At 39.5% G+C, this 19,767-nt stretch overlaps 2 protein-coding genes across 5 annotated transcripts in view; one reads left to right on the top strand and one right to left on the bottom strand.

The window, feature by feature from the left end:
• The window catches only part of LOC138605680 (RNA-binding motif, single-stranded-interacting protein 2-like), a 28,715-nt gene extending 13,180 nt beyond the window's left edge, over positions 1-15,535 (top strand). For 2 of the 3 annotated variants that reach the window (XM_069678079.1, XM_069678080.1), the window contains exons 3-14: positions 3,203-3,261; positions 3,461-3,552; positions 6,627-6,784; positions 6,882-6,961; positions 7,093-7,202; positions 7,407-7,450; positions 7,636-7,729; positions 8,089-8,139; positions 8,462-8,572; positions 8,741-8,821; positions 11,265-11,352; positions 12,039-15,535. In XM_069678079.1, coding sequence (XP_069534180.1) covers positions 3,203-3,261; positions 3,461-3,552; positions 6,627-6,784; positions 6,882-6,961; positions 7,093-7,202; positions 7,407-7,450; positions 7,636-7,729; positions 8,089-8,139; positions 8,462-8,572; positions 8,741-8,821; positions 11,265-11,345 — 961 coding nt within the window. In that variant the 3' untranslated portion in view covers positions 11,346-11,352; positions 12,039-15,535. The remainder of the gene's footprint in view (positions 1-3,202; positions 3,262-3,460; positions 3,553-6,626; positions 6,785-6,881; positions 6,962-7,092; positions 7,203-7,406; positions 7,451-7,635; positions 7,730-8,088; positions 8,140-8,461; positions 8,573-8,740; positions 8,822-11,264; positions 11,353-12,038) is intronic. The other variant, XM_069678081.1, reaches the window with a different exon arrangement.
• A 1,426-nt stretch (positions 15,536-16,961) lies between these two features.
• Positions 16,962-19,767, bottom strand: faim2b (Fas apoptotic inhibitory molecule 2b). 2 transcript variants are annotated; one of them, XM_069678955.1, is made up of 12 exons: positions 19,753-19,767; positions 19,206-19,251; positions 18,762-18,829; positions 18,586-18,650; positions 18,430-18,483; positions 18,282-18,332; positions 18,147-18,186; positions 17,995-18,032; positions 17,794-17,881; positions 17,518-17,613; positions 17,226-17,279; positions 16,962-17,111 (listed from the first exon to the last, which is right to left on the bottom strand). In XM_069678955.1, exons 1-12 carry the CDS (start codon positions 19,765-19,767, stop codon positions 16,962-16,964), a joined length of 765 nt encoding a protein of 254 aa, XP_069535056.1. The 2 variants fall into 2 exon arrangements, with proteins under 2 accessions (XP_069535056.1, XP_069535055.1); XM_069678954.1 differs by having other exon boundaries at positions 19,206-19,254.

Raw genomic sequence — 19,767 nt, forward strand, 5'->3', positions numbered from 1 at the left:
CAGCAAAAGGGAAAAGGCCTTAGAAGGGAAATAGACCAAAGAAGGAACAAACGAGAGTCGGGAGAAGGACGGGCCGGGGGTGAAGAAGAAGAGAAGGGGCCAGAGAAGGGTTCAGTGTTGCCTCCTCATGTCCTGATCTAACCCTCCACTTTCTGTGAGGCTGACTTGGCTCAAACAGCTGTGGTGAACGTACACACCCCTAGACAAACAGCCTAGCCTCTATAGTATGTCAGCTTTACAAACACACGCACACACAAGATAAAACCCGAGTAATAAAGCTCCCAAACTGGTTTTGGCTGGTTCGGGTCAGGACTACGCTGTACTGTATGTCAGAGATGTGATTTTTGAACTTTAGCCATGCATATGTCATCGCCACGGGTCATTTACAGGTACAACACGCCTCCCTGAACAAGCACCGGCAATAACTCATTTAAAACTTAATTATACCAACAACAGCCCTTCCCTTGATAATATTTGTTTTTCATTCTCCATTTTAACCATTCTGATCCTACATGATGAAGCCTCCGAACCGCCAAATCCAAAGAGCAAATTTACACAGCTAGCATCTGATAATTATAATTATGTTAATATTTGAGTTTTGATGCACAGACGCGCAAACCTGGAACAATCAAAGAAAACCTGAAATCTGCAGTTGGTATGTGAAACACAGGGACTCGAGAGGATCAACAGAGGAGTCATTGTGGAGAGGAGACGGAGGCTTTAGGGGTGGGTGGGTTCTATCCTTGAAAAGGAAACTTAAATGAGTGGGAAAAGAGTAGCACGGCCTGCTGGGAAAGAATGTCAGACAGCCGTATATGGGTCAGAACTGTCTTTTAAGTCCCTGTTGGCTCCCCAGTGTGGTGCGCTGATGTTGGGCTGCAGAGGAGCCGAGGTAAACGGAGGGTCACTATACCTTCTGACCTTTAAACTCTTCTGGAACCTCTGTTAGGGAAAACATGAAAGAGCTTGTTTTTTCTTTGTTGTGCGGCCAGTGAAAGCTCAGACTCATCAATGCGTAATTTTTCTTTCTTATCTGTCGCCTCAGGAAGAATCCATGTATGTTTTTGTCCTTAAAGTCGAGGTGAAATGAAAAATGTCATTTTAATCCTTTCAGATCACATCCCCGGTTATATTGTGCATCTATTTGACAATATAGGCCAAAAAAAAATCTATTTCTTCCTATTCTTATATCAAAATCCGATCATGTTTTCTTCCAGTAAAACTAAATTTCACGCGTGCTTACGTAAGTTAGCACCGAAGAATTTCAACCAATCAATCTGCTACATTTAGCCGCAGAGCACCAAGAACGCTCAGTCAGTTAGCTAGCTACTGCGCTGTGGAGAACGTCCGTCTACGCCCACTTCTCAACGATCGAATCAAATCCCTCTAATGATATGTCCCGCCTGCACGTCCTGTTTCACTCGGAAATACGTCACGATACGGAAGCTAGATACTCTCGAAATGCTGTTTCAGCTACTTTTTTTGTGTGTATTTCATTAGCAGGCAAATTTAGTAATACATCTCTGGCTTAGGGGTGTGTGTGTGTGTGTGTGTGTGTGTGTCTGTGTCTGTGTTTATGTGATAGTGTGAACAGAACAAAGCCTACCAAAACAAGACTGAACATCCTGACGCTTAATATCAGTGAAGAGATTGCTCCTGAAATTGTTTTGATATTAATTATACATTTCAGCTCCACATGTGTTAAAAAAAACCCATTGATTTGTTTTCGCCCTTTGATCTTCTCTACAGATGCTTGAACAATGATAAGCGGTTCATTTTAAATGCTGGATGATGGAAAACCTCAGCCAGACTCGAATGGGTTAAATTAGATAAAGCTTGTGTGTATATATTCTTGCCTAATGACTACTTTGCAGCTCTGAGATGACAGTGGGAAACTATAAACAGCCTATGCAAAGGTCATCTGGCTATTTGGCTTCGGATGATGAATCATTAATTCCTGCAGCAAAGAAGTTTCCTTTATTATGTATCTATTCTCTATGTAATAATTCACATTAATCAGGATTAGTGACTCCTGCGTTGATACTTTGGCAGTGTAAATGATTAGATTTTGAGATTATAACGTAAGACGTTTGATCTTTTACTGTTTCTTAAAAAGATGAATGGCCTGAATGTGTTTAAACATTTAAGAAGCTTGGATATTAGTTTATATAGGATATTAGCATAAAAACTTGAAAGTCTGGAATAAGTTTTGTTTTCTGTATGACCGTTTGGCCAGATCTAAGTCATCTGGGCAAATGTCCACTGAAACTAGGTGGGAGTGTAGGACCCAGCGGCGCTGCAATGCGAGGGTGGAAAAAACAGAGCGAGGGAGAGGGAGGTGGTGGGAAGGAAGGCGAACCGGAGGGGTGAAGCATCAGGTTACAGTGTACATTCCGCCCAGACGCCATGTCGCCCAAACAGAAGAACACCAGCCGCCCTCTCTGGCTCAATTCACCAGGCAAAACTGTAGCACATGCACTGCTTATAACACTATGAACTCCAGTAGTCTCTGCAGATGACATAACACTCAAATTTACTGCGTTAAATGTGATTTTCATACCATGAATGTTTTATAATATTGCTTCAATGCATTCCCTCATTTGTCATCTTTTAGTAAAGGCCTTTGTCATGCTTTTCTATTAACGTAGAACTGAAAGAACAGGCTAGGACACCAGCTTATCATTCATACACCATTTCACTTCTTTTCTGTGCAGTGAAATGGATCGAGCGTACAGTCTGTTGCCTTGAAAGTCAATATATCTATTTGTGATTCAGACATTTCTAGTGACAACACTTTAAAGCCTTGTTTGAACCAAAAATACCCAAGAGCAGAGCAGTATTTAGGAGAGAGGTGTGTTTGTCTGTTAGTGTGTATGTGTGTGTGGTAAAGTCAGGCATGGGACAAATTGTTTTGGCCCTCGGGTGCCGTCTCCAGTCTGTTGAAAACAACGCCAGGGAACAGAGTACAGCGCGGCAGCCAGCACCGGCAGACAAAAGACTATAAAGGGCGGAGGCGGACAAAGTTTTCTGTGACACTTGATTGACACAACTGATTTCACGAAAGAGTTCGTATTCATGTTTACACCTGTGTAGGCTGAAGTATGACAGGACTGGTATGGTAGGAGCAGATTCCTGTCATTGGCCCACAGTCACCTCATATGTCATTGATCCTGTTTATCTCTCTTCCTGTCTGTCTCTGAAGGTATGGCAAGATTGTGTCGACCAAGGCCATCTTGGATAAAACCACCAACAAATGTAAAGGTAAGTTGCACACATTCATGCTACCCGTTTCCCTCTGCATTCAGTCTTTATGCTAAGCTAAGCTAACCATTGCTTGGTTTTTAGCTTAACAGACAGATATGAGAGTAGTATTGATCTGCTTCTCTAGCTTTGCAGGAACGCACATCATTTCCAAGAGCAAGTAACATGCCTGCAACTTTTGTCTGTTTCTATTCCACAGGCTATGGCTTTGTGGACTTTGACAGTCCAGCAGCAGCACAGAAAGCTGTTACAGCCCTGAAGTCCAGCGGGGTCCAGGCTCAGATGGCTAAAGTAAGAATAAGAGAACTCTTGGTCAGCTATAGTTAACATCACTTTTATCCACAAATACATCTATCACCTTTGGGTTACACCAAGTTCACCTTATTATCCAGTCTTGTCTAATCCTTCTCTAAAATTTGGCTCTTCAAAAAACCACTTGCTAAACTTTGACCCCCTAATAGTCATAGTCCCTTTCTCCACTAGCACAAAATCTCCCTCTGTCATTTAAAAGGTTGCATTGAGTTGCCTGATTGGCACCACATGATCTGTTGGCAAGGGTACAAGGTAAACTCTGTTTAATAGGGAGGCGTGTGCTCTGACATACTTCATTGGTTGAGTCTGTGCCAAAAATGGACAGTAGTAGAGGTCTGCCTTGATGCAAACTGGGCTTATTGCAAGCAAAATGACTCCCTTTTTTAATCACTTCTCTTTGCTTTGTTAATCCTGTACTTCCTTCTCGGTTGTCTCCTCTCTCTTCATCGCCCTCCTCGCTAACTTCCCTCCCTGCTCCCCCCCCCCCTGTTCCGCCCTTGTCTCTGTGCTTGTGTATGTTGCTAACCTGCTCCTGTCGCACCGCTTGTTCTGAGCTCTTTGTCCAAGTGTCTGCAGTCAAAGCAACTCTTGTCGGCCCATTAAGCTGATCCCTCCGGCTCTCAGGCTCCCCATTGAGGGAACCCAGGGGAGGGTGCCACTACACCCACTGTCAATGGGACCGGCACAATGGGCTGGCATTGTCCATCGTCTGGGCCCAGGCCTGGGGCTGACACCAGCACTTAATACACTCCACCCCAGTGTCCCCCTGCCCCCCTCCCCCTTGTCATGCACCCAAACAGACCCACTGCAATGTAACACCAGGGTCTCCCTCAACCCGGCCCTGGAAAACTGTAACAGATCTACGCTGCCAGCTGACCTGAACCAGTCCGGTGCAACTAAACCCGGAGTCTAAGTTCACCGCACCTCCTCTGTAAGAGTGCCACACAATCCTGCGTATCTCAATACCCGACAAGTGCAACTGGACACCAAGACTTGACTCACCCAGACAGAATGTGCTCAGTCAGAGGTGTTGATAGCCACTATAAAAACCTAAATATACACGGCTGCTTCAGAGTCACTGGGTTACCTCAGGTCAGAAAAAACTAGCTGTAGTCTAAAATCAGCTTAATTTCAAACCCTTAAGGCCAGTTTCACCTGTTTGCACTTTCACCATGGCTGCCGCACGCTGTTGTTCACAAACACAACGAGCCACACCTTGTACTTGCCATCCTCAGAGTACGCTCGGTCCCTGAGTGGGCCACCCCGGCCCCCAGACTGCGGGCCCAGAGGCGCAGCGTGCATAGGGGCAGGGGAACCATGGCAGAGTTAAAAATAGATCCCATTCTTGTATCCTAGCTCCTCCCTGTTCAAAGTTAGACGTCAGCTCGCACGCGCTCCTCGACACACAAGCAGGCAAACACACAGAGACACACCTCATCAGACAGGGCTCACCTAGGGCCGGGCGCAGAAAAAAATGCACTGACGTTTTAGCAAATCCCATTTACATGTGCCTGGCCTGAGTCCAACTGCCCTTTTATAACTGCAGCAGGGTGATTATTTGTTTGAATATGATATTAAATATTGTATGCACAAGAGGAGGTCCAGGGTTAATATAAGGATAAAAAGAGAGGTATTTTTTTTATTCCTCATTATGACTTGAACTCTATTAGTCTTATCTGCAGGGTGCCACTGGGTTACATAATGGTCGTATTGCCGCACCCTGAATGACGACAGTCACAGAAAATAGGTTACCTCTACGTCAGGTGAATGAAAGCTAAGAACAAAGGCTACTCATTCCAGGAGTAAATCATCAATAATGACAGCCTCAATCTTTTTTTCACAGATCAACGAACTCACTGTACACCTGTCAAATCTGTCTCATCGTCTGTAGCATCTGGATACCGACTGTTCTCTTTTGTTTGATGTGTTGGTCAATACAGTGAAAAACTTGGGGGGGAAAAAAGCCACAAACATGAGGCTGCAGATGTATCTGACAGCGCTAAGTGTTAGGAAGATGGGACAAAATGAAAGAGATGAAAGATATTTCGATGAAGGAGAAGAGCCTGTTAATCAGCAGGCACTCATTTATCCCCTTTTCCTTCTTTGCTCGTTCTCTGTCATCCTCCTCTTTCATTACCCAAATTACTCAAGACTCCCACCACTTCCTATCATGTCAGTTCCCTCCTTCTGTACAAAATATCAGCCTTTTAAGCTGCTCATTTCTCCCACCCTCCCTCTGCTCTTCTTTCGCTCTCTTGTTTTCCCTTACCCTCTTTTAAGCCCGGCCTCTTTCCTCCTGGTTGCCAGGCTCCTGTTGCTCTCTGTACTCTTTAACTTCATGCCTGGCTTCCTGTCTGCTCCAGCACAGTCACACAAGGTTTCACTGTCAAGCTAGCGCTACAAAATAAGTCTCTGAATAATCTTTCTCCGCTTTAATTTACTTGCATCTATCAAGATCTCTTAATTAGAAGACATTCCTTATAAATATGCGACTTAATCTTTGCCTACAAATTCATATTAGCATGTGTCAGTTAATTCATGCGTGCATAGAGATTTAAAAAGAAGACCGCCTTAGTTGAGGCAGCGACACATGCACCACACGATGACAGATTATTCAGGCTCTCAGTTTCTTCGTCAGGCACTAATTACCTAAAAACATTTTATCCGTATCCTATCCTATTAAATACGATGCTTGACATGGTGCACGGATATGATGAAGCATTAATGTGCTGGCAGGAGTGATGGCAGGTGTTGATGGAAAGACAGGTCATGCTGCAGCCTACACAGGAATTTCTGCAGTGTGAAAAAGATTTTGAAAGTGACAAGAAAATTTTCCATTTGCAAATGCAAATGCATTCGCAGAGATGTTTGAAAGTGTTCTGCTAAAATAAATGCCTTTTTATGATGTACTTTGGGCTTACATCCTCCAGTGAGACACCTGAAAGGTTCCAATAAAGCAAACCAAGCACATATTGGCAATGAATATAATTTAAAGAATCTCTTAGAGATCTCAAAAAGATCTAAACATACTTTAATGTCTTTCAACTTTAAAGCAACAAGAGCAGGACCCCACCAACCTCTACATCTCCAACCTGCCAGTATCTATGGATGAGCAGGAGCTGGAGAGCATGCTCAAGTCCTTTGGCCAGGTCATCTCCACACGCATCCTGCGGGATGCTAACGGGACCAGCCGCGGAGTGGGATTTGCCAGGTAAGACTGTAACACCTTGACATAATCATTACTCCATGGTGGTGGATTATTCGGCTATAAATAAAATGCCTGGCCTTAAATTTGATTCGTGTTTCAGAATGGAGTCCACTGAGAAGTGCGAGGCCATAATTCAGCATTTCAATGGCAAATTCATCAAGACTCCACCTGGAGTGCCTGGTGCGTGGAATGTTTGTTTTGTATTATAGGAACCTGATATTGTTGCTAGATGTATCTGAGCTCAGTGTTTTTGTTCCTTGGAGCTGTGATCACAGAGTTCACTTTTTATGTTTGATCTGTTGCTTTCACAGTGCCCACAGAGCCCTTATTATGTAAGTTTGCAGACGGAGGTCAGAAGAAGAGGCAGAACCAGGGGAAATATCTCCAGAATGGGAGGCCCTGGGCTAGAGATGGCGATACGGTAAGATGGCCATTTTGAACACGTGATTCTCAAATGAACTTCAAGCCAACTCGTTCGACTCCTTGTTGGAAATTATAACAAGAACTAGTTAAAAAGTTTTAAATGTGATCATTCTGACTGTGTGCTGGCTGACTGTTTCAGCACAGACTGCACCGGTGTTTGCATGACCTCACTGGTTCTGAATCCTGTGTATTGTTTTCCCAGGGAGGAATGACGCTTGCGTATGACCCCACAGCCTTACAAAATGGGTGAGTGGTATGCACGGACTGACTGAAAACAGTCCCAACCCCCCAGGAAAATAAGTGTAGTATTTAAACTGTGGGGAGGTGCTGCCCTCTGCTGGGCATTGTAGGAACACAAAAATGTTGACAGATTGTTGACATGGTGCTGCTGTCTAAATATTTTCTCTTACTTTGCTCTGTCTGTTCGCCAGCTTCTACTCCTCGCCCTACAGTCTGGCTCCAAACCGAATGATCGCCCAGACTTCCCTCTCACCCTACATGCATTCTCCTGTCTCATCCTACCAGGTAGGACTTACGATTCAAATTCAATTTTAGTCTCAACTTTAACATCTGTTACTTTTCTGTGCCAAATCCCTCAATATTTCCATGTTATTTAAATATTCTGTTTGGAGTTTTTATTTGGTTATGAAACAGACTGTAACTAATGCTGATGCCCTGTATGACAAATACATACATACAAAAAAGCAAATCAGGAAGAACAGACTATTTGATATTTAGCTTTTTTTCATGCATGTCACTGCTGACATAGGATTGGATTCCAACAAAGCCATTTATAGCTTGCAGACCAAAATATCGTTCTGAGAGGACTTTAAAATCAACAGATAACACAGAAACAAGTTTCATGATATGTTTTTTCTCTATAGGTACACAGCCCGTCCTGGATGCACCATCAGTCATACCTCATGCAGCCAGCTGTGAGTATCTCTCCTTCATCACCTTCTCCTCCCCCCATTTACCACATTTACACCCAGCCACTTAATGAGCCATGTATAGATTGAATAGTTATCCGATAGCAAAGAAGCCGAGTGTAAATGCAAGCAAGATGCCTCTGAGACGAAATTGGAATCCGTTGGAGGCATCCCAGCCAAAGTAGCAGTGGCATTCCCTTTAGTTTAAATGTAATCAACAGCATGTTTTGTATGTTTTGCTCACAGTGCTGAATTTAAACACATTTCTGATTTCATTAGTTGTCAAACTCTGGAATAAATGTTTGTGTGTGTTTCTATACACTCCCAGGGTACAGTTCTTACCCCAACAATGGATCACGCCATGTCCATCCAGCCCACGTCCATGATGGGACCTCTCACCCAGCAGCTAAGCCACCTGTCCCTGGGCAGCACGGGCACAGTCAGTACCAATCACACACACTCAGACACACACACACACACAGATACAAACGGACACACACAATGCTTAAGGAAGAAAACTGTCCCCGTAGATAACTGTCCTGAAAGATTAATCATTCTTGTCAAATTCTACACACAATTTGTGTTTTCCTCTCTGCCTTCCCTACAGTATATTCCGGCCAACACATCTATGCAGGGGACCTACATCCCCCAGTACACCCCAGTGCCTCCCTCCAGTGTCGCAGTCGAGGTATGAAGTTAGTCTCAACCTCAGCTGCTTACATTTAATATTTCCTTGAAGAGGAAGAGTAATGATTGGAACTCTCATAGGGACGTATTTACTAAAACACGAGGCATAAAAGTGCTCAAGAAGAGCTGCTGCTTATAGCCCAGCTGACTGATTTACTGAGCTATGTGCCTGAAAGGTGTTGTGGTATTTTCTGACAAGTAAAAGCAGGCGTATTGGCTTTCATTGTTTCTGCAGTGTTCTATAAATACAAGAAAAAAAGATTTCATCAAAGATTTTTAATGCCAGAATGTGGTGTAAAAACAGAATCAATCCATGCCCTACTTTGGAAAAATTAATGAAAAAAGACAGACAGACACAAGTTACGCCTTTTCTGAATTTGTCTTTGCCGCAGCTTGAACATCGGAAATGATGGCTTATTTCCCTATTTTCTTTTTGTTGTTGTTTAGTTAATGAGCATGAACCTCTGATTCAACACTTGTTCATATATTCAGTGTTTCTTAAACAATGACATCATTAAAATAAAATTAGCATTTTAGTCTAAACAGGCAGTGAATACAGCTCTTACTAAAATGTTAGAGTAGAGACTGACAGAGATGGGATTTGTGAGAAGAATACTATTTTTAGAAAAGAAAATTTTAACAATTAATATAGTGGTTAATACAGTTGCCTCTTTGTGGATTGTGCACCATTTTTGCACTAATATTACTATGCAAAGGTAGTCTAAAACATATTTTAATCTTTATTAAAGAAAATGTAATATTATTATACCACCCAGTTAACTGGGCCAGCTGTTATTTACCTGCTACATGTGCTGCACAGAGTATGAGTTATTTAAACTGTGTAGTTGCACCACACTCTGCGGGACAAACTGCATGATGACAACATTTGTAAATAACACAAAGCCTTCTTTAGATGTTTAGTGAAAAAAACCCCCAAAAACAAATCATATCGGCCCATATGTGAAATTTGGGCTAAAATTCCAGTCTGGCTCTATGTTCAATATCTGTAGCAAAAGCATTGCTTGCAACTAGCTATTGGAAGATGTGGAATGTTACTGGCAAGCCCTGATAAGCTACTCATTAGTACATTACTACATAAGCAGAAACCAGAGGTCTGGGAAAATATTCAATTACCGTAAAATCCGGAATACAAGTTGCACCCAGAGGGACAAAGAGTTTTCTATATATATTTATTTTAAAAACGTGTATACAGGTTATTTCAACACTATTTAAATTTATTTTCATTTAAAACACATTGAAAACACACAAATTACAGCCTACAGCCAAATCTGTTTTCGCCAGCAATCCTGCTAGCTACCGGGGCTGTAGCTAGAGGTAGCTGGCAGCCTACGGTAATGTTGATTGTTGTGAGGGTGGCGGCTGAAATTGCGATCATGACAATGCATGTCTGTGACAAAGGGTTAACAACTATCGCTTAAAACAGCACTGCGGCATATTGAAAATAGGAGACGTTGTAGCGGCTTGGACCTGGTAACAGTCTAATGTGGAGGTGTGATATCACCACTTAACAACTGGACAGCGCCATGGTCGTGGTTAAATACTGGAACACAATAACATACCTCTCTCTGCATTTTATACTGGTATATTGGTCGCACTGGTATATAGGACGCAGCCCACTTTTTAGATGGCAAAAATGTTTTAAAAGTTTCTCTTATACACCGAGTTTTATGGTAACTTAATTTCAACCTTTTTTTTTTTTTTTACATTTAACAGTTTGAAAATATGCTAAATGAAATTGTCTTAAGAAGGGATTTCTCAGGGTCATTCCCACATTCTTTTTAAAAAAAAAACTAATTAATGAGGGCTGCTTATTACTAAATAAATGTTTGAATACACAGTATATTATATGTTTTCCCATTTTATTTCCATCTTATGTGCTGTCCAAAGACACAGTGAGACTCCTGTATTGTATCAGATCCTAGCTGTGCGCTCTGCAACAGACCGTGCGAGCCTGCAGGGAGTCTTGAGTCATTTGTTGGAAGGTGGAGCTCGTTGATAGTGGTGGGAGCCAGCATGATGAGCAAGACAGTGATTGAGAAAAAATAGGACAGGTTTATGAATGGGGAGAGGCACAGTAAAAGTAAACCAGGAACTCAGGCTGTGATTGGTTGAATGAGATCAAGAAAGGAGGTTTGAGAAGGAAATGTGGAAGCAGAGTTAAGAGTTTGAGGACTTCAGCCACCTTTTCATTTTTAAAAAAAACCTCTTAGTAAATACGTCCTGCAGTCAACAAATTTAACCTGTAAAATGGGACTTTTCTTTGGTTTATCCGCTCAAAGGTGAATCATATCTGTTTGATGGGGAGGGCAGTGGGAAAATACAGGCTGTATTCTTCTTTGTACCTTTAATAAAATCTGCTTTGACTTTCACATATTTTCAATAATTATCAAGTACAACAGTCTTTAATCCGTCATCTTTTTCAGGAGAATGGTGGTCAACAGCAACAGGTTGCAATGGAGACCCCAGCCGAACACACAAACTACTCGTACCAACACAACAAGTGAAACTAAGGTAGGACAGTGAAAGTTTCTCTGCTCTCTCCTGCAAATCAATGAACTGCATGCTGGTACAGCCATTCATATATTAATTAAAAAAAACGTATTATGCGATTGATCATATTTAATATAAACTATGTTTATTTGCTCAACAATTTAGGAAATATACTAGTCTGAATGGGAGTTAATCAAAAGGAGCTTAACCTGCATGTAAAGAGATGTCTGCGATGGGTTTCCATCACTGTTTTGTGTGAATGTTCTCAGATTTAATGCTTAACTATTGTAAACGATTGATATCAATATCCATGGAAAGCCCTTTCCCAACTTTTCTTTTTTTTAAAGAAAACACATGCAGAATTAAATAGCACTCTATTTCTGCTGTTTATGGTTACTTAAAACTAATTTTAGTTACAAAATTGTATCTTACGACTAATGTAAATTGGAAAAGCTATAATTCCCTTCTCACAGTTGACTTTTTTACCTTCATGTTGAAACGTAATTAGGATACTGTTGCATCAAAACCTGGTATCATTAGTCTGAAGCCCAACAACATATGATTGACCAATTGTGTGCAGCTTCATTTTGAAGAGACGGATAGGGGAGGGGCATTTACCTTCTCATCCTACCACCATACCATACTGAGCTGTGTGTGTGTGTGTGTGTGTGTGTGTGTGTGTGTGTGTGTGTGTGCATATTTTCTAGCTCCCAACAGGGTGGGGCCGAGGGCACGAGATGAATCCAACCAAACAGGATTCAGCTGGAAGAGACCTGTGCTCCATACCATCACCAAGCACCCGGACTTGAACATGGATAACAAAAGGAACATGTGTGTGTGTTTGTATGTGTGTGTGTGTGTGTGTGTATGTGTGTGTATGTCTGTATTTTTTTTTTTTTTTTTCAGAAAAAGGACAACACTCTTATCATTGGACTTTTCTGCTCACATCCTCAAGAGTTGATCAACCAAAGGTTGGGAATCTTCCTCACAGAAGCTAAGATCTATTTTGATTACTGAAAAAAAGGAATATAACAAGAAGCTGAAAAAAAAAAGAAAAAAATTTAAGAGAGGAGGAAAAGACACAGAGCATTATTTTTGTGCACGTAATATAGCAAATTCTTATTTTTAAAAAAGCATTCTGGACGTTTCAGGGTGATTCAAGGAAGAGTTGAAACACAAAGTGTCTTTTATTTTTTTGTAAAATATGCAAACTTGATTTTTATTTCCTGATGTCTGTTGTTTGACGTTCTTTTTGCAGCAGCGGGGGCAACACTTTGTACAGATTTCAGAACTTACACACACTTTGGTGGTCTGATGTGTCGAGTCATTAACCGTTTAAAGCTACTTCTTCCTGTAACTGCTGCAGAGATTTCTACTCACGCACAGATGATATTAACGTTGTTTATAGTTTAGTCAAATTATTTTTTTTACTTTAAACCATTCTTCCATAAGTGAACAAAAGACAATCAATTATTTCTATTTATATTGAATTATAGTTCTATTTTTTAGAGTTTTTAGATCATTGAAACATACATTTATAGAGAAGACGTTATTTAATACTGAAGTCTATAAAGACATGGTGGATCTGTACCCAACATTAATTATGTCCTTATATTTGGCTCATGAAAATGACATCAGAAGACACTGTTTCATACCAACATTCATCTTGTTTTGTTTTAATGTGACTGTTGTGTCCATGAGAAGTGGTTTTAAGCGGTTTTATTGTGGCAAACCTTCAGGTATCATTGAATTCATCCTCTGCCGTAGGAATAAAGAGAACATGCTTCATATTTGATAAGTTACTGAAAGATTAATTGTATAAAGAGCAATGCAGTTACTAAATTAAGATGTAGTTAAGCAAAAAGCAATGAGGGAAATCAAATAGAAGACTAACATAATCCCTGAGAAAAAGTTGTTTGAAAGGAAAGGGAGCGGTAAGTCTTTTTTTTTTCCAATGCTGCTGTTGTCACCTGAGTTTGATTCTCTGTCCGTGATTTTTAGTTTGTAGAAAATGTTATGTTCTATTTTTTTTGTCTTTTGTCTGTCACTTGAAACCCTTTTTTGCCTTATTTTTGATGAATTTATCTTTGAAGTAGATTGGATTTTAGCTGTAGAGATTAGCTTTTTATAGAGTAGATGTTAGTTTTTTTTCTCCGTGTAGGGATTGACGCTGTTTTCTCGTGCACATTGATTTTTCTCGTGTTTTGTTTTCACACAAATTCCCATTCTTAACCTCGCGTCTTCTGTCCTCATATTGTGTTCGGCCTGTTTCCGAGTGGAGAGCTAAACCAAACAATGACTTCATTTAGTGCTGATCCAAGAGATTCATGCTGATGCTGCATCAGTGGGAGGCTTTGTACGTGCAAGCCCGAGTATGTTTCAACAGTACATCCAAATATGTTGAAGTTTAATTTATACAGACATCATAAACTGTAGATATGTAGATAATAGAAATCATGGTTTTACAAAGGACTGCTCACTAGACCATGGAAGTGCCATTAAAGACGATTCTTATAGCCTTTAGTGAGACAGCTCGTCTGAATGAATTTGTGAGTGATCCAAAATTCTGCAAAAACTATTTGAAGCTAAGCCTTAATGTTTTCTCTCTGGATGAACTGCCTCGTCTCTCATAGGATTGACACTAAGTTGTATATACTACAGAAGTGACAACAGGCTTGTTTGAATGCCATTGAGTTAGTCGTGTCAGTCGAGTTAGCTGTAGGGTCGAGAGGAGCTTTCCTTCCCGCTCCTCGACCATCCATGTTTGAATCCAGTGAGAGCGTAATAATGTCTTTCTCAAGGCTCGCAGTTTGATGATTCTGTTTTGTCTTCAGTTTTTTTTATTCACGTTTTGCTGTGTGTTTCTATCGTTCATTTCCACAACCAAAGATGTTGTAGCCACCCATCTTTTAGCTCTCTGTTACTGAATGAAATGCAGTTTTCTGGTTCAGATGGTTGGTAATGTGCATAAACTATTCCTCTTTAAGACTACATTTAACTTGTTTTTTGGCACTGCTGTAATAAAAACACAACCTGATCCAAACATTTCAGCTGATTTCCAAAACAAACATCTCGATAAGGGATCTGGTTTTGAGAACATGTTAATGAAACATGTTGAGTTTCCCTCATACGTTCAGACACGAGAGCTAATTTTGTAAATAGTGTTTTTTTCTCTCCTTTTACTTCCTCTTCACACCATTTGTGTTTGTTTCTTCTTGTGTGTTTTTGTGATTTTTTTATGATGTAAGGCCTGTCCAGATAACACAGTGATAAGCAAGTTTTTCAGATTCAGTGCACCATGAAGGAAAATGTCATGGATATTGTTTATATGTTCATAGAAATGATATTCCATGTATTAGCCATCAATTTTAATACAAACAGGATTTTGAAACTATGAAATGACCACTTGTTACAATGTTTATTTATTTTGTTTTGGTTTTTTTTACAAATAGATTATATTACAGGAAATATTGATGCTCCAAATTGAATTAGCATCATGAAAATCATAGAATCTTAAATAACATTATTTTAGGACTGCAAAGATCAATAGTGTGCTCTATAGACAGCACACAACTGCTTGCACTTATTATTTTTTAGTCAACACTAATCTGAAAATGCTATTTTTGTCAATAATGTCGATTTGATGGCTTGTTTCATAGATTCAAAATGTTTTGCTGCTAAAACAGGATTTCCAAACAGGCGGTTTGATGTTGCCCAGTCTGGGTTTTCAAAATGTGCCCATTACATTTAAATTGGTTTATACATTGTATCCATGAGTTGTTTGTTTTCGGTAACGTCATGTTAATAATATACAGAAATAAGTGACCTATTATTTTGTTAACTTGCAGTTTAAATACTTGTTAGGACATTTTTATGAAATGCTGAAAACCTAACTGTATGCACCCAAGTTTGTGAATCCCAGACATTTTGGAAATCCGACGGGCTCGTCTCACTTCCTGCTTGTGAACAGTTTTCTTATTTATACAAGAACTCATTTTGTACAGTTTTGTTAGAGGAAAGAGGTTTTGATATTTGGTTATTTTGCAAAGCCACTTGGCTACTTTTGTCTTCCTGTGCCAGAGATGCTAAATTGTCTGTAACTTGTTTTTTTTATTGATTGAGATAAGATTTTCTTTCTTTCTTGGTTTTTTCTTTGAATTTGAATATGTCAATTTTTCTTTTTTTAATAAAAGCCTTGTTTCAATGAACGGGTGAACTTTGTTTTTAATTGTCTGTGTTATGGTGACAGAGTTCGCTCTTGTTGCTTTAGATGTAGTGATGATCACTGTTTAAAGTTGTGGGGAACCAAGGTCCAAGGGTGAAATTATAACTGGGACTGCATGACCCTAACTGTCAAAACATCCTGTAAAGTTACTCTTTAACTTACTGGTGAGAAACATTTTTTACAGTCAATATTCTCTTTTTCTTATGTTCCATAAAAGATACCTTAAGATATAATTTCTTTATCAATTTGTTTTTGTAAAACCAATAATTTGAAAAGCCTGCTTTCATGATGTGTTTTTCTTAATGTAAAACCCACTCCCTTGATGGGATGTATCCCAGTTGGCAACAGGGAAGTGGAGGGTTCCTCCTGTACAGGTCAAAACTCCATTACGAGCTAATCCACAGGTAAACAATGAGAAGAGGAGCTTAACTAATGCAAAATAATTGTGTTCAAAATGTGTAAGTAATTAAATACTTTAATAATAACGATAATCATTTAATACCTTATACATTAAAGACAGTGTATTTCTTGTGTTAGTTTATTTTCTTCATATTTTTACTGATTAAGAATCAAATAGACACAGCTCTGTCTTTACAAAAAGGTAACATGCTATTGTGTTTCTAGTCACAACATAGCAAGTACATTTCTAGTAACAATAATTTTCTATCACATCCCAAAGGCCACATTAAAGTCACAATAAAATTGCAACAGATTTCTAATAACTAAAGTATGTTGTTAAAGTATGGTTGCTATTTTCCTTATGTGGGTGGGGTTGTATCTTGTATTCAAGTGTCTTGACCTTAGCTCAGGTTTCACAAAACACACCCATACTAAAACAGAGCTTTTAGCATGAAAATATCTTACACAAATACAGTAAAATATTAAAGTGTCATCTATGATGACATGTATTAAAAGCAATTATATAACAAACTTAATCTTCTCTACATACTTTGTCAAACAGTCCCTGCTGAAGTTAAACGTTCAGATTTCTTGAATCTTCACATTTTTGGCTCAGTGATGGATAAACATTGTAGTTCAACAAAGGAAAACTGATAAATTCTTTCATACATCAATTGTGTTTTTGGTGTTATCCACTAATGAGGCTAATGAGTGTTTAAAAAATACGCTGATGGGTGGCATGGTCACCACAATATAAAAACCGATGAACAAGGATGGCCAGAGTAAAGTGAACACTTACAGTAAGGTATGTAGGCTATGTCAGGGCACAGCAGAAGGATTAAATGGGTATGATTACCTAACCAAACATCAAACAGGTTGCTCTCACTCACAAAATAATGATTCAGTAAACCATATAGCCCTGATGTCGTTTTGTTTATGAGGGTATTAATCCAAGTTGAGTTTCTAAGAGTCCAGATAGTGCAGCTCAAGGACAGATCTACAAGTATTAATCACGGCCTCCTCCCATGATCTGTAGCAGGAAGCTGAACAGGTAGATAATGTCCAGGTAAAGGCTGAGGGTAGCAAAAATATATTCCTCTGGACTTATAGTGTAGCGCTTGTTCCCGAGAAGCAACTGAGTGTCAAATGCCAGGAACTGTGGCAGAGAGAGAGAGACATAAGAGGGGGAAAAAAGTAAATCAGTAATGTAGTAAAAAAATAAACATATTGAAAGAAATTGTTGATGACATATTCTTTGACTTATTCTCACCAGAGTAAAGAGGATGGCTCCTATCACAGCATAAATAGCATGTAACCATGGAACCTGTGGTGCAAAACAAACACATTATAAAACACTGTAAGAGGGATAGCAAGTTACTAATTGCAGAAACGTTACAGAACTCTTCTAGATAATCTGTAAGGCTAATCCCTCCTCGCACATCCAAATACAGCCAACAGCACCTGAGGCATTAACCTGCAAATGCTGTTTAGCTAACTGCTTTAGGCTGCTTCTAGAAAGGTCTGGGTGTATGCTGAATGGGATGGGGGGGGTGGGAACTTACGTATCCAAATGGGACAACAATAGACATGGTGATTGCACAGAGCAGCATGACCATGCACAAAGAAAACAGGACGCCTTGACAGGATGTGACATCAATCTGCAATAAGAAAGGGGAAATGGGATTTCATTTTTGCCTTTTGTTTATATGCTTTTTATTCCTGTTTCTGAAACACTTTGTAACCTGGTGTTTTAAAAAGTGCTCTATAAATAAAACTTTACTCACTTACATTTCTGTTTTGAAATCTGATTTAAGTTTGGTTTAAGCAGCTCTTCTCACCTTGCTCTGGAAGCTGAAGATGGTGACAGAAAGACACACCACAGCGGTGATCCCCAGACACAGAACCACAGACTTGGTGTTGTAAAAGCTGGAGGAAAAGAAGACATTCGTCACATTCATGGCAGAGGCTTTAAATCTGAAAAGCTTGGATGACTCAGAAAAAACACAATAACACATGTTGGCATCACTACAGCTATTTACCTTGACACAAATCCCATCATGAAGGCCATGCTCAAGGTCTGATGGGAGAAATGAAGACACGTTACCACGGTTAGCTTGTATGTTGAGTGTATGAGACCAGAGCATAAAGTATTCTATCAAAATGTGCCATTTTCATGGTGAGGAATACTTACAAAAAGAACTAACAAAATGATATTCCAAGGAAACTGCCTCCTGTATAGGTAAATAAAAATAAACAAAACATTTTCATCTGCACATCATTGAAAGAATAAATATTTATGTTTATTGACATTGTGAAGAAAGCTCACCTCAGCTCTCCACAGCAGGACAGTGCTATGTAGGTGGCAAAGAACATTAAACTGTGGAAAAGGGGAGAGTGACGATACTAAATTTAACAAATAAAAGTAACAGAAAATGGTCACAATATAATGTGACTTTGTTTATGTTTTGACTTACTAAGAAGCCATGTACAAGCCAGGATGCGTCTGAATAAAAAACCTTACAGGTGCGCTGTAGACACAAAAAAGAAATGCATCAAATTCATGTTTGATTCAAAGCTGTAAAAACAAAATGTGTATAACAAATGGTGATGGGATAGGCCACAGTAGTTACCAAAATGAGAATAGAGCCACAATTCCCACAGTCACAAGCAGCTGGACCATGAGAATAGCGTAGACCTGCAGGAGGACACAGTGTCAGAGAAATCGAACTATTACTAAGTGCACTAAGTGTAACTATTATGGTGTTTTTGTATGAGTGTCACTTCTCTGCCATGTAATCATTCGTACCTTCCTGATGAAGGTCCGCCTGATGGTCTTGTCGTCCCAGGCGAACTGGGCCTCCATCTCATCGTAGCCTGGAGAAATATGAAGGGAGGAGACGTTAGAATAAATCTTATTATGATGCTGCAGCATTATTCAGACCCATTAGGTCACCATACGGGGACAGGCTTAACTGGTACTAACCTGTGATATCAAGGCACACATTTTAAACTTGATCAAAGGGCAATGTTATTATGAATAATAATGAAGATTGCATAGTGCAATAAAAAAAAGCATTCCATCGTAACATAAGAAAATGATCTATTTTTACCTAGTACTTTAAAACATGATGAAACAAGCATATGGTTTATGCAGTAAGAACTTGAAGAAATAAAAGCCCCCATTTGTATGTTTTTAAGTGAACTATAGTAGTAGTAATACAGTAAACCAAAAATAAATGTGTTTTTTTACCTCCTGTTGCCTCCTGGTAGGTAGGGGGCTCTTTGTCATCAATCACCTGCTGGGATACAAGTACGGTTAGTAGGGTTTTTACAGTATTTGATCAGATGTATAAAAAGCACAACTATCTTTACATTCCTTTAGCAAATTTAAAAAGACATAGCGTAAACTATAAATCCCAAGATCTAACACATTACGCATTTTCCATTCACAAAGTTTTGCAGCGTCTGCAGACAAATTTTCACGACAGATTGTTCTTAAAAAAACATCCATGTTTGATTACTTCAAAGGATTAGGATGATGTGATGGACCTCCATTTTTTGTAGCAATTATAGATAGCAATATATTGTAAGTACAGAAAAAACTATGTTTAGTTAATCTCTACAATACATAAAAAATACAATTTTATCTCATCTATTGGTTGATGAATCTGCCTGGCTTTCATTTGATAATAAAGGATTAAAGAACAGACTCAATAATTTAACATGTTATGGATCTTGAGAAGTCAAAATGTGCTCCAATATTTTTTGTGGAACCATAAAGGCAGAAAAAAACATACCTTTCCCTTTTTCAT

The sequence above is a fragment of the Semicossyphus pulcher genome, unplaced genomic scaffold (genome assembly GCF_022749685.1).
Source record: "Semicossyphus pulcher isolate SPU_LCO1_2020_fin unplaced genomic scaffold, fSemPul1.0.p SCAF_3, whole genome shotgun sequence".
Taxonomy (NCBI): domain Eukaryota; kingdom Metazoa; phylum Chordata; class Actinopteri; order Labriformes; family Labridae; genus Semicossyphus; species Semicossyphus pulcher.

Coding starts and splice junctions, on each gene's coding strand:
- faim2b (XM_069678954.1), bottom strand. Junction 18,651..18,761: donor GGCGGACCTTCATCAGGAAG/GTACGAATGATT, acceptor GTCCTCCTGCAG/GTCTACGCTATTCTCATGGT. Junction 18,484..18,585: donor GTGGCTCTATTCTCATTTTG/GTAACTACTGTG, acceptor TTGTGTCTACAG/CGCACCTGTAAGGTTTTTTA.